The following is a 14,165-nucleotide window of genomic DNA, read 5'->3' as shown; positions in this document are numbered from 1 at the left end:
TCAATCAAGGGATTTATAAGAAAGAATAAAGACAGACTATACATTTTAAAAATTCATAATAAATTAATAGGTAATAATCCCAAGAACAGAGCAAATGTACCAGCAAGATTAAATTTGTAATGAACAAATATGAGAAAGTTGAAAGAGTCTTAGGGACAGAAAAAATAGTAAGGTGGAAACCTGACAAAACTGATCCAGGAGAATGCTTCTCAAGTTGACGAACCACTGAGGAAGCCCACTTTTTTGTAGGTGTTATCATAATCTTTGATAATGGAGACATTCCAGGAGCTCTTCCCCAGAATGTGATATCTACCTCAGTTGTTGTTGATGTTAGTTGCGAAGTCGTGTCCAACCCATCGCGACCCCATCGCGACTCCAGGCCTTCCTGTCCTCTACCATCTTCTGGAGTCCATTTAAGCTCACGCCTACTGCTTCAGTGACTCCATCCAGCCACCTCATTCTCTGTCGTCCCCTTCTCTTGACCTCAGTAACATAATGTAAATAAATACTGAATTATGGCATTATGAAGAACTTGCATCTGGTGCACTTGCTGATCTAGTTCATACATAATGTTAAGGGTTGGCTTGTTGAATCATAGCTGATTTAAGGTAAAATTAGCTGAGTTCTAACTTTATTCATTTATGACAGAAAGTCAGAATATAAACTGAATAAAAATCACACTAATCCCAAATGAAAAGCAAAGCTGCACAGTGGCATAGCAAACTATGTAAACTCTGTGAATTGATGCTCTACTGATTAATTGAAAAGGAAACAAATGCTTTCAGTCTCATTGCTATGTAAAAAGAAAAGAAGGAAACACGTAAGAGCCCAGCATCTATCTTATAATTATTATGACTACAGTTTTGGTTTTCCCCAGCATAATGCCATCGAGATGCAATATGTTGAACTATAATCTGCATTACTCAGCTAACCTTGACAATTGGTTGTGAATGATGCGATTTTACTGCAATACATCTGGAAAACAACTGTAAATATTAATCTACAGCTAATTTAATGTTATGTTTCAGCCTACACAATAAATGTAGTTGATAGTTTTGGGATTCTGATGTACTCAGATGCTCAGCTGATCTGAAAACGTATTGTGTCTCGACATATTTCTCAGTCCTCGTGGGAAATCTATTACATTCTGCTTTAATAGGTAAGATTTAGTTCTGATAATTCAGAAAAACAAACATATGGAAAAATGTATGCTGCATGTTTTTATTTTTCCAGGGAGAAGCATGAACAATGGATGATGACTCCAGCATTCACTCCGTGCCTTCTTCGCTTACTGAGAGCTTAGAGGCCGCAATGGAAACAGAAGGTCATTACTCCAGAGTTCTTTCTTTCTCCTGTGTCTCTGACCTTAAAAGTGAAGGAAAAAGCTTTTCTCCTGATTCTTATTTAGCAAGTGGTTCTCTTAAGAGGTATGTAAGACCTAAAAATGCTGCTCGTGGGACTTTTATTTTGAACATACTATTAGACAAGCTAGATTTTACTAAGAATGTTCCAGTATCATAATTACTTGGAATAGTATTAAAATCCCTGGTGTGCGAGTATGTGCAGAACTGAGAATTTGGAATGTTTAATTAGCTGCTTCTAACAGCTGCTGTGTTCCACTATGATCCCATTAGTGTTTTCGGCTTTTGTTTGAATAGATCTTGGGGATAATTTTTTTATATTACTGTTATGGTATGAATATCTGTAAAAGATTTTTTTTCTGCTTAGTTTGGACTCTATGTTATATAAGTAACATATTTATAATGCTGATTCTGTGGCCAGTACTAGTGATTCAAAGCACTATAACACACAGGCCTTGAATTAGTTTTCCTGTAGGTGATTTATGTGGTTGGTCTGTGTATATGCTGCCAGTCGCTTGATAGTGAGATGGGCAGCATATAAATTTAACAAATATGTGTTGCTTTTGGAATCTCTTGATAAGAGGGACAAAGTTCTGCAGCAAAAACACTGTATATTGAAATGTAGAATGTAGATATTATGCCTCAGACAGACTTCCCTAACCTGGTGCCTTTACAGGTTGTCCTCGACTTACAACAGTTCATTTAGTGACAGTTCAAAGTTACAACAACACTGGAAAAAGTTGACATGACCGTTTCTTTCCATATTTATGACTGTCACAGCATCCCCATGGACCAAATTCGGGCACTTGGCAACTGACTCATATTTATGTCAGTTGCCATGTCCTGGGGTCCCATGATCACCTTTGGAGACCTCCTTACACGCAAAGTCAACGGGGAAGCCAGATTCACTTAACAACCATGTGAATAACTGCAGTGAGTCTCTTAACAAATGTGGCAAGAAAAGTTGTAAGATGGGGCAAAATTCACTTAACAAACGTTTCACTTAGCAACAGAAATATTGGACTCAGTTGTGATAGTGACTCTAGGACTACCTGTATATTAGTGATTCTCAAGCAGGTCTGTGGTGGTCCATGAGGTGGTCTTAAACCTTCCCATGTTCATTGCCAGTTAGCTGGCTGGAGCTCACTCACTTCTTTAGCCCTTGCTTCTTCAAATTAGCTGACCATCAGGCCCTTCAGTGTCATGTGGCCCTCCAAGAGAATGTCGTACAGCTTGCATTTCATTTAAGCAATCCTTTTCTATGGGGCTAACAAAGTGGTGGTACCCAATTAGATGTTTTTCGTATCAGTAACTGGAAGCCATGAGATTATACTGCTGGAAGGAAAAGGGAGGAGAGTACAACATTTTCCCCCTTCCCAACTCATATGCTTTCTTCAAAGGGGTAGGCCAGTTGCCGTTTGTGCTTTTCTGGATTACCGGAGTATATTTGTGTGCTTATGTTGGGCTATTGTGATTGATTTTATGAAAACGAATCGCTACCAAAAGCTAGTTTATTGAAGTATAGAAGTGATAATACAATGGCAAGAAGTGACAATGACTGTACAATACAGAAAACAACCAAAATGCCTCAAATATACTTATCAGCTGTGCAGTCAGGTGTGCTAGGGTGAAGAATTGGGATCTCCCATAACCAATGCAGAAAAAAATACTATGGGACGGACATATATCACCTGCTGCTGGCATCAACTTCCCTCCGCCCGGTACGCTCCCACAGAGAGGGCCTCCTAAGGGTGCCACCGTTCGGAGAATGCCGCTTGGTGGCTCCCAGGGGGAGAGCGTTCTCTGTGGGCGCGCCTGACCTATGGAACCATTTACCGGTTGAGCTCCGGATGGCTCCCGACCTTCGCTCCTTTCGACGCGATCTAAAAACATATCTATTTAAGCAATCCGGTCTGGTCTGAGGGGTTTAATTTTAATTGTGGTTTTAATTTATCTTCTACATTTGGGCAGTAGGGCTTAATTTATTTTCAATTTTCTGTATTTGTGCATTTTGACATTTATGTCACTGTTCACCGCCCTGAGTCCTTCTGGAGAAGGGCGGTATACAAATCAAATAAATAAATAAATATGACATGATCTGGAAATCAGATTTCCTGAACTGGAGAGCCACTTCCTGAGATCCCTAATGCATTTCATGTTAAGAAAGTTGATTATATACAGTGCTTCAAAGCTGAACATTTATGGGGTACATGAAGTAATTTAAGCAGCAAATAAGTAGTTACATTTGGATTAGATTTTTTTATATGGTACCCAATTTAATTTTAAAGGGCCTTCTAAGATGGAGTGAATGCGAACACATGCACCAATGGAAGTATAACCATTACCTTGGTCACTAATGAGCAAGGCTATGATGTATTAATAAAATATAAATTGAATGGATGTGTTCAACCTTCCAGTTGTGTGGATATTGGAATTAGTTGTAAGATGCAGTCCTGCTCACCTGGAGGGTGCCCACTTCAAGAATGCCTATGGATGTTGCTCAAGGAACTATAAACAATGTTAACTTTGTTTCTTAGGATTTTACTGGAGCTGGATCCCTTTCCAATTGATTATGAAAAGGACATTGTGGAATTATTTGATTTTCAATGGGTTACTGAAATTGCTTTGGTTGAATCTTGTACACTTCTCTTTGGATTATTGAGGTATGATTTTTATTATTATTCCTGGAATATATTGTGGTTATTATGTGGCTCCATATTTCTTAAAACATAGACTATTCTATTCTAACTATTCTGTTCTGAGGACTTTCACATTGTATATTATTACAATGTATTGTTATTGAACTTCAATGGAAGCTAAAGCTGTTTATAAACCCCTAGTAAAGTTTGAAGAGTCCATCCTCCTCTGAAGAGATGCTTTACCTAGGCTAGCAAGCTTGTGGGCATGGATGATTGGCAAAGGTAAAAAATTTTTTTTTTAAAAAAAGTAGTTTAACAAGTATAATGTATGTGCATATTCATGGGCAGTATGTATGTATAGAGATTATGTACGGAGATACATGTATGATTTGAATATAGTATTTGTGTATATGCTTTTGTTTCCAGTAACATCTTTTTCTTTTAATTCTGACAGACAATTTATATACAAATTAGAAAACCTTGTTCGGTCAAGTTCATCTGATTTTGGTAAATTTTAAAATATTTTTACTTTATATGTGCCTTATAATAGTTTGTACAACAAAATTGTGTGTGTGTGTGTACACATAGATAAATACTTAGAGCCTATCCAAGACTGTCCTATGTATACAGGTATATATGGATATACATTTTTAATATGATAATGCAGAGGTCCCCAACCCTTGGTCTGCAGACTAGTTCCAGGCCGTGGCCTATTGGGAGCCAGGCTACACAAGCAGCAGGTGAGCACATGAAGCTTAATTTCCATATGCATGGGATCTAGATTGCGCACATGAAACCAACCCCACCACTGCCCCCAGTCTGTGGAACCAGAAACTTTGGGGACTGCTTGCACCGTAATTATTCCTGATTGTTAACGATTTCAAAAAAAACCTGTCAAAATTCCATCCTATACGGATTCTGGAAATCCAACAAAATAATTGGATAGATATTTATTTTTCACTCTATCCTTACATGTGAGAGACATATTTTGACCCAGGAATTTTGAGTTGTTTTTAAGGAATTAGTTTTCTGAATATATATTTTAGTTATGCTGTGTTTAGTTTATTTGCTGTGTGTCGGCGGGGGGGGGAGCATAATGCCTTAATGATTCTTCTGGGACAAAAAGAAGGGGAACACAAAAGAAATATTATCATCTTGATGCTGGGTGATATAGCTAACAAATTTCACATCCCTATTTTTTAAAAAAAGTGCTACACTCAATTTGCCAGCAAATTTGGAAAACTCAACAGTGGCCACAGGATTGGAAAAGATCAGTTTACATTCCAATTCCAAAGAAAGGCAGTGCCAAAGAATGTTCAAACTATCGCACCATTGCACTCATTTCTCATGCTAGTAAAGTCATGCTTAAAATCCTACAAGCTAGACTTCAGCAGTATGTGGATCGAGAACTACCAGAAGTACAGGCAGGATTTCGAAGAGGCAGAGGAACTAGAGATCAAATTGCCAACATACGCTGGATCATGGAGAAAGCTAGGGAGTTCCAGAAAAACATCTACTTCTGCTTCATTGACTATGCTAAAGCCTTTGATTGTGTGGATCATAACAAACTGTGGCAAGTTCTTAAAGAGATGGGAGTACCAGACCATCTTATTTGTCTCTTGAGAAACCTATATGCGGGTCAAGAAGCAACAGTGAGAACTGGACACGGAACCACTGATTGGTTCAAAATTGGGAAAGGAGTCCGGCAAGGCTGTATACTGTCGCCCTGCCTATTTAACTTATATGCAGAGCACATCATGAGAAAGGCAGGGCTAGATGAATCAAAAGTTGGAATTAAGATTGCCGGAAGAAATATCAACAACCTAAGATACGCAGATGATACCACTCTAATGGCAGAAAGTGAAGAAGAACTAAAGAGCCTCTTGTTGCGGGTGAAGAAGGAGAGTGCAAAAGTTGGGTTGAAACTTAACATTAAGAAAACCAAGATCATGGCATCTGGCCCTCTCAATTCCTGGCAAATAGATGGGGAAGAAATGGAAGTAGTGACAGATTTTATTTTCCTGGGCTCCAAGATCACTGCAGATGGGGACTGTAGCCAAGAAATTAAAAGACGCTTGCTCCTGGGGAGGAAAGCCATGGCAAATCTAGACAGCACACTAAAAAGCAGAGACATCACCCTGTCAACAAAAGTGCGTATAGTCAAGGCTATGGTCTTCCCAGTTGCAATGTATGGCAGTGAAAGTTGGACCATAAGAAAGGCTGAGCGCCAAAAAATTGAGGCCTTTGAACTATGGTGCTGGAGAAGACTCCTGCGAGTCCCTTGGACTGCAAGGCGATCAAACCGGTCAGTCCTAGAGGAGATCAATCCTGACTGCTCTTTAGAAGGCCAGATCCTGAAGCTAAAACTCAAATACTTTGGCCACCTAATGAGAAGGAAGGACTCACTGGAGAAGAGCCTAATGCTGGGAAAGATCGAGGACAATAGAAGAAGGGGACGACAGAGAATGAGGTGGCTGGATGGAGTCACTGAAGCAGTAGGCGTGAGCTTAAATGGACTCCAGAAGATGGTAGAGGACAGGAAGGCCAGGAGGAATGTTGTCCATAGGGTCGCGATGGGTCGGACACGACTTCGCAGCTAACAACAACAACAACAACAATTTTTTTAAAAAAACAAATCTTAGTAATTTGAATACAATTATACTTTTTTCTTGGTAGATAAAGATGTTGCCATTTTCTTAAACCACATAGCATATTCTGAGTGGGCAGCCATAAAGCAGAAGTTCCATAAATGCCTTTAAAGAGACATACAACATTGATAGGCTCTGAAATGAATATGAGATTAAGAAGCTGTGATGCTCCAGATGTCTCTGAATTAAAATTCCCATTAGTCTCCTACCACCATGGCTAATAGTGAAAGATAAAGGAAACTGGGCAATGGACTCCCTAATCCTGACATGGAAATGTATTTAAACAGCTCCATCAGTGTTATGTTGAAGATGTTCCCGATTATCATGTCCTATACATATAGTGACAGTCCCAAATTAAGGTTAAGAATGAGTTCTTTTCCCTAACTCTGTCTTTACCCAAATTTGTGTTTAAGTCAGAACTCAGACTTACAAATGGACTGCCTACTACTAAAAATGGAAGATAGCATTATCCTTCCTCAAGCCAAGCGCTGAAGCTGTGCTTTGCTTTCAGGCACTGCTGAAAACCACTGAAAAAAGGCTGCATATTAAAAACATGCAACTTCAGTGGATCTTGAAAATAATATGCGGCTTTAGTGCTTCATCACTTGAGGAAGGAGAATGCTATCTGCCATTTTTAGTAATAGGGAGTTGCTCTTAAGTTAGGCATTCTTAACCTGGGACTGCCTACTTCAGGGGTCTTCAAACTCGGCCCTTTTATGACTCATGGACTTCAACTCCCAGAATTCCTCAGCCAGGGACACTGGCTAAGGAATTCTGGGAGTTGAAGTCCATGAGTCATAAAAGGGCCGAGTTTGAAGACCTCTGGCCTACTTGATGAAAAATATATACTACATAGTGCATCATCTTGAAAGATTGAAAATTCAACAACCTACAGAAAAATCTATTTGTATGTGTGGGTCATACAGCTGGCCTAGAAACCAGGAGATTGTGAGTTCTAGTCCTGCTGTGGGGATGAAAAACTCCTTAAGCCCAACTCACAGAGTTGTTATTGTGAGGAAAATAGAAGGAGGAAGGAGTATTCTGTACATTCACTCTCTTGAGTTACTTATAAAGTAATAAATTGTTCAACTGGTGTGGGTAATTCAGCTTGGGGGCAGGGGCTCCCCTTAATATACAATTATGATAATATGTATTGTGGTTTATCCTTAATACGAAGATCAAGTAAAGTTGGGCACTGCACATACTCCCTAAAACTACATCCTTAATTTCTGATTTATTTCAGGTCAAGCTGCGAACCTTCACTTAGAAGCACATAATATGAGACAAAAATGTGTTGAGTTCCTGCAGTATGTGAAAGTTTTCATCTTCAGGTGAGGTGCCAAGTCTTGTTTCATCTATTCTGTATATTTTTATATGTGTACAATCATATGTCTCCCTGAATTTCTTCAGGTATCTGGAGCCACATGAAACAGAAGAGGAGTTGCTCCATCCATATGAGAAACAAGAAGCACAACTCCCCTCCTTGATTGTTGAAGAACTCTATTCTTTGACACTGCATATTGGCCACTTGTGCGACCTCCCTGCTTGCATTTTAGAAGGAAATCCCATTCTGCCTCAAGCAAAGGTTGTCTTGTCTTTTTCTTCCTTATAAGCAGTATTATCAGAACATGAGGATCATGCAAAAATACAGAATACATTATTTGTAAATGTTGGGACATTGAAGAGAAGCCACAGGGGAATGCTATAAGATATGGCACAAAGTCAGTACCATTATTAAGTGATGACTTAAGTGATATTACTAGGGCTCATCCTTTGGCGTAGATATGGAAGATCTCTAATCTGTAGGCCAGCCCCCAGCAGGTTTGTCATCCAGCCTGTTGAATTTCATACACAGGTCCTGGTCTTTCTTCCCCATTAATTCTGAATTTGGGGAAGATTTTATCTCCAGTATGCATGTGTGAGATACTGTACGTTAGGATGTCTGCCTTCTAAAATACATGTGCCTTTAGGAGTGGGAGGGGGAGTAGTGTCTCTGCACATTATTTTCATTCAGTTCTCAAAGTCCCAGCCCAAGTTCAGTTTGCCTTTGTTTTCTTCGCCTCCATTATTTTAGGAAATTTTTCAGAAGTTTCTCTGTGGCTAGTAAGATGGAGAATCCTACTTCCACAGGACACTGTACTTGACCTGTATAAAAGTACTTAGCATCCTCACCCTTTCCATGAATTCAGAAGTGTTGAATTGCCCATCATTGCTTCCCAAAACAATTTGTTCTAGTAGCATATTAAGTCATCACTATTGAATATATAGGAAATTCAGAATATTTTAGTTTAAATGTATGCTGAGATAAAAATGAAAAAAAAATTCCTGAAGATAAAAATATACTACATATACAGAGAATTCTCATTTAGCAACTGCCTTGTCTTTGGTGACTACAGTCAGTGGTGGGATCACCTTCGGACCATAAGACGCACCCTCGTTTTCCCCCCCCACTTTGGGGGGAAAAAGTGCATCTTATGGTCTGAAAAATATGGTACTTCCGGTGGGCCATACTGGGTCTGGGATCCTCCCCGACTCAGAACGGACTTCCAAAGTGGCATGCACACAGAGAACCGGTTGTTCAGGTATTTGAATCCCACCACTGACTACAGTGATAATGGTGTTGAAACTAACTTTGCGACCACTTTTTGTATTTATGACTTTCACATTTGTAAAGCAAAGGAAACTGAAGTGAGATTGTAAGCATAGTTGCAGTTTCACTTCAGGACCTCTTTGCTTAACTACCAAGTTGCCAATCCCAGTTGTCACTAAATGAGAACTACATGTAGTGGTGCTATAATTTTTAAATGACTGGATATCTATTTGCAATAGTCATAGCATGATCTTATAGTTTTTTTAACTAAAGAATTGTCTTTTCTCTGTTGAGTCATGATACATACAACCCTTTAAAAAGTGACGATATTTGGCATCATTTTAGTAATATTACATCTTTCCTACTACGTTATTTATCCGTTTCCAGCACATGGAGAGCCAGTTCATTTAACAATCTATATGTCACAGTTTATTCTGCATATATAAATTAAAATATAACGTATGGTATTTTTCTTGGATATTTTTTAATGTAGTTATTTCCTCCATCATGGCACTTGCTGCATTTGTACATAGACATTCACTGGTCAGTATTAGAAATCCTCCATCTTCTTGGTGAAAAGATGCAAAGTGAGTCTCCTGGCTTATATCTTTTGTGTTATTTGTATGTTGGGATTTCGAAGGATAAATACAGTACCTGCAAATAATTGCTAAAACAATAGTCTCAAGGAGAGTTTATATTCTGTAGTCTTCAGAAAGAAGTTTATTTAATACTGTTTCTCATAGTATGAAATACACTTGTTTCTGAACTCTGCAGATTCCGCTAGTCCTTAGCCAAGGTTCCAACCAATCCAAGCTACTCGTGATTTGGTCCCTCCCAGCCCTGAACCTTGGTAAGATAAGAGACTGCCTTCTTTTCATCTCACCCATCTGCCTACCTCTCCCCATCTCTTCCTTTTGGGCCACCCATACACTCCACCACATCTGCCACTGCTGACCTGGCCAACACAATCTGCTTTCCAAAACCCTCACCAGTAGGCTACACACAATTTGGACAAGAGGTAAGCACAGTCTTGGGAAGAAAAACTGGGCAGGGTCAGCAACTGCCCAACAGAGAAGTCGGTTGTATCTCAACAGTGGCAGGGAGAAGACAGTGAAGGTTATCTGGGGGTAGTAAAGCTGGCAGGATCAGCAGAAGTTGGGGGGGGAGGTAGGTGGATGGAAGAGCTGAAAAGTGCCCATGGTCATAAATGCTGCAGGGCTGCCAAGTGCCCAAATTTCAATGTTGAAGGCGCTGCAGCGGCTGTATGTTTAGGGACTAGGTATAACTACTAGTCATTCAGTGTCCTTGTAAATTTGGTCTCTGAACAAATAGTCATACCTCAAGGACTAACTGTACAATTTTCAATGACAAAATTAAGCTTGTTTTTAATTAGTGAGCTCTGGCTCTTTACTCAGAGGTTACAGCATTTGCTCTGCTTCCTTATATGTATGACAGGATGGACAAACCTGAAAAGTGATGCAATCTACAAAAGGAAGGGAAGAAGTTGTGGATTATATTATTGATATCAGGCATCTTCAACCTTTACTCTCTCTTCATATTCACTTTCTTACATCAATCTTCATATTTTTAAGTATGGTACCTCCGTTATCTCTGGGATTTTGTTTGGTAGCTGGTAGATCTATTAAGATTCTTAAAACCAGGACTTTATGGTCCAGGCTTTAGCAAGTTGACATTAAAAGTTCAAATTTTCATATATAATGGGAAACATTTAAATATACTAGCTAGGATTAAAACAGTTTCATCAGTTTGTTTATTTTTGCTTGCAAAATTGGGATTTAAAATGCTTACATTTATTTATGTACAGTTTCAATTTTTACAGCTGTTCATTTGCCCACAGCTCTGTTAGGACCCAAGCTTACACAATGGTTGTTAAGACTATTTAGTAACACATATATTCAAGATTCAGGGAGGTGCAGTAAAAAAATATTTCCAAGTAATTCACCAGGAAATACAAGAGAAGCTGAAGTATGGGAAGAGATTATGTTTCCTGTTGCTTTTTGCTATTTAGGGAGAGAATCCAAACATGTTTTTAAATTGTGGAAGCTAAATAAAACAGAGAAGATCAGATTACTTTTTAATGTTGATATCTGGTGATTGGGAAGATCGTCTCCCCCCTCCGGGTGCCCGCCAGAATATGTTAGACTTCAGTTCCTGTTATCCTAAATTAGCAAAATGGCAGTGAATTATGGAGATCAAAGTCTAATATGTTGAAATCCAAACAATATCCTGAAGGAACCAGCTTGGGAAATCCTAAAATAGGTTATTTCTATTTCACTTTCTTTTACTATAATCTCTCAGTCCTCAAATTATAAACAGTTTTAATGAGATTGATTCATCTATATCTGTGCAGCCCCATTTTAAAAAATCAATAAATAACTCAGTTGATTTATATATTTTCACAGCAAAACTTCACTTATAAATCAATTAAAAGGTCAATGCATCTATCCATTTATTATTTGTCCTATTGATTTAAAATCAATAAACATTTACTGTCCTTTTGATTTTGATGGAATTTCTAACTTAATTCTTTACAAATGCATTTTGTTTTCACTGTATTTTGAAAGGGTAAAAGGTCCTTATACAAATTGCACACTCAACAGTCTATTAATATTACAGCGCAATTCTAAATTTTACAGTTATCTTCACCTTTATTAGGGAAGTTTTAAGAATATTTTGAAGGCACATGATGTAATGTATGCTCACATGTGATTATCCTGTAGTATTTTTAAAATTATTCATGCAAGTTCTCTGAAGACTATCCAGCAAAATGCAATGTTTAGAAATGCATTGTGGTGTCAAAAATGGCTATTCTTAGGGTCCAAGTTACTACGGCCAATGAAGCATAAAGATGTTCTCAGATTTTTTTAAAAACAATTCCTTGATTGACAAATCCATTTTAAAGGGATCAGTGGTAACCAGACATCATTCAGCATTGATGTAGAGTACTGTCAATCTTAGCTGCTGAATGATAGATGAATGCCACTTATTGCTTACTTCTCTGTACCTCCCTCTGCTTCCACAAGTTTATTTAATAATTGATAAAAAGGTATGAATTAAGTGACAACAAGTCACTCTGTTCACATTTACTCAATATGCATTCAGTGTACTCAGGCCACTCTACCCCTAAATATTTGTTCTTGGAGTTGCAAAATATAGGGAGAGGGTGACATTTTGAATTGGGCAGACACTGAAGGTCACGTACTATAGTAGGAAAAGTTCGTTCAGATTCACTGGGAGAGCTAATTTTAACACATGGCTGAAGGAGAAAAGATAGGTATTTCCAACTTTACATCCATCATTATTATGTTTTACAATGCTAAATCCTAGATTGCGACCTTTGTACATCATTTAACAATATGAATTTAAGAGTTCGCAATAAAAGCTAGTGTGGGGTGCTTTTGTTATGAGGACCTATTTACGTAACAGTGCCTTCCTTCCAGAATACTGCTTTTATTCTGCCTTCTACATTTTAGTAGTCAGAGAGAAAAGGGGGGCAAAGGGCAGCCTTAGAAACAGCAGTGTTGGGGAAATGCATAACTTCAACCATCTTCAGATATAAATCTCCCGTCTCCCAAGCTCCCTTCCTACCCAGGCAGACAGTGGTGCTTCCCCAATAATGCCTTCCCTCTCTTCACTTCTAACTGAACATTAATAGACAACGGCATTCCTGTTCCTTTCTCTGTTCCTGAGCAATCTCCAAATGTAAAGACTTGGAGAATTCTCACCGAGGCCGTTTGAGGCATGCACTGATGGAGGATGAAATAGAATAAAGGGATTCCTTGGTTTGTTTTTTTTTAAATCCCGTTTATATCCCGCCCTTCTCCGAAGACTCAGGGCGACTTACAAGCTTAGCAGTAGCCTTCATTCTATGTATATGCCTGCTTATTAGGGCTTTCACACACACCCCAAGCGGCATTATTACAAAGTCAGCTTAATTGCCCCCAACAATCTGGGTCCTCATTGGTTGCGATAGAAATTTTTGGACCAAAGTTAGTTATGCTTAGAGGAAACTAACGAAGCTACAGTAATGGAATCAGCATTAATTGAGTCATGACCAATTTAGCTTCCTGTATAGATGAGTATGGTATGTAAGATTTTTTAAAACTTTTTTTTTGGGGGGGGGGGAAACAGTTTGCAATTAAATATTTTGCACGGCCCTACAAAAGGAAACCATCTAAATCAGGATTCTGTTACTGAAACCAACACGACATTTTCATCCTGCTACAAAGACACAGTGATATCAACCTTTTTATTTCATTTATTTATTTTTTATACTGCCTTTTATTATTTTTTAAATAACTCAAGGTGGTGAACGCATTTAGTACACCTCCCTTCTATTTTCCCCACAACAAGGTGAGGTGTATTATAAGTATGTTCACTCACCTTATGAGATGGGTTGGGCTGAGAGAGGGAGAGTGACTGGTTCCAAGATCACCCACAAATGATACAGCCAGCTGATACAAATTTTGAGATTTACAGCATGGTAAATTTAGAAAAGGAACAACTATAGGTTTGGCTTGCAGTTGTTTGTTTTTGCAGTGAAAACATACATTTCTGTTTCTGCATTCGTTAAGCTAATTTTTCTCATTTTATTTGTTTTTCTAGAGCAAACCATATATGCTCACAGGTTTACCAATTTAACTGGAGAAAATCTAACCAATATCAGTTTGTTTGAAGATCACTGTGGAAACCTCTTATATGATCTGATAAGTTTGTCAGTTAAGAAGTATTCAAAGGTATTACAATTTTATTCAATATTACGGTAATGTTGCCTAAATTTCTGAAACAGTAGAAATGTATCTATTTATTAAATAGTATTTCCCGGATAAATTCATCTTATCACTGTTAATTCAGCTTAGTGAGGTGGTTAAATGAAAATGCAGTTTGATGAGAAGTGCTTTTGTAC

At 38.3% G+C, this 14,165-nt stretch overlaps 1 protein-coding gene across 1 annotated transcript in view; it reads left to right on the top strand.

Annotated features, from left to right (window-relative positions):
• Positions 1-1,248: 1,248 nt before the first annotated feature.
• Positions 1,249-14,165, top strand: part of MMS22L (MMS22 like, DNA repair protein) — a gene marked incomplete at its 5' end in the record, with an annotated part of 79,030 nt that continues 66,113 nt past the window's right edge. Inside the window, 7 exons of the mRNA XM_083350015.1 lie at positions 1,249-1,427; positions 3,899-4,024; positions 4,455-4,507; positions 7,892-7,979; positions 8,059-8,233; positions 9,732-9,825; positions 13,865-13,995. Coding sequence (XP_083206141.1) covers positions 1,249-1,427; positions 3,899-4,024; positions 4,455-4,507; positions 7,892-7,979; positions 8,059-8,233; positions 9,732-9,825; positions 13,865-13,995 — 846 coding nt within the window. The remainder of the gene's footprint in view (positions 1,428-3,898; positions 4,025-4,454; positions 4,508-7,891; positions 7,980-8,058; positions 8,234-9,731; positions 9,826-13,864; positions 13,996-14,165) is intronic.

The sequence above is a fragment of the Vipera ursinii genome (assembly GCF_947247035.1).
Source record: "Vipera ursinii genome assembly, chromosome: 1".
In the NCBI taxonomy this organism is placed as follows: Eukaryota; Metazoa; Chordata; class Lepidosauria; order Squamata; family Viperidae; genus Vipera; species Vipera ursinii.
The sequence above is the reverse complement of the archived record's forward strand: the minus strand, read 5'-3'. Positions and strand labels throughout refer to the sequence as shown.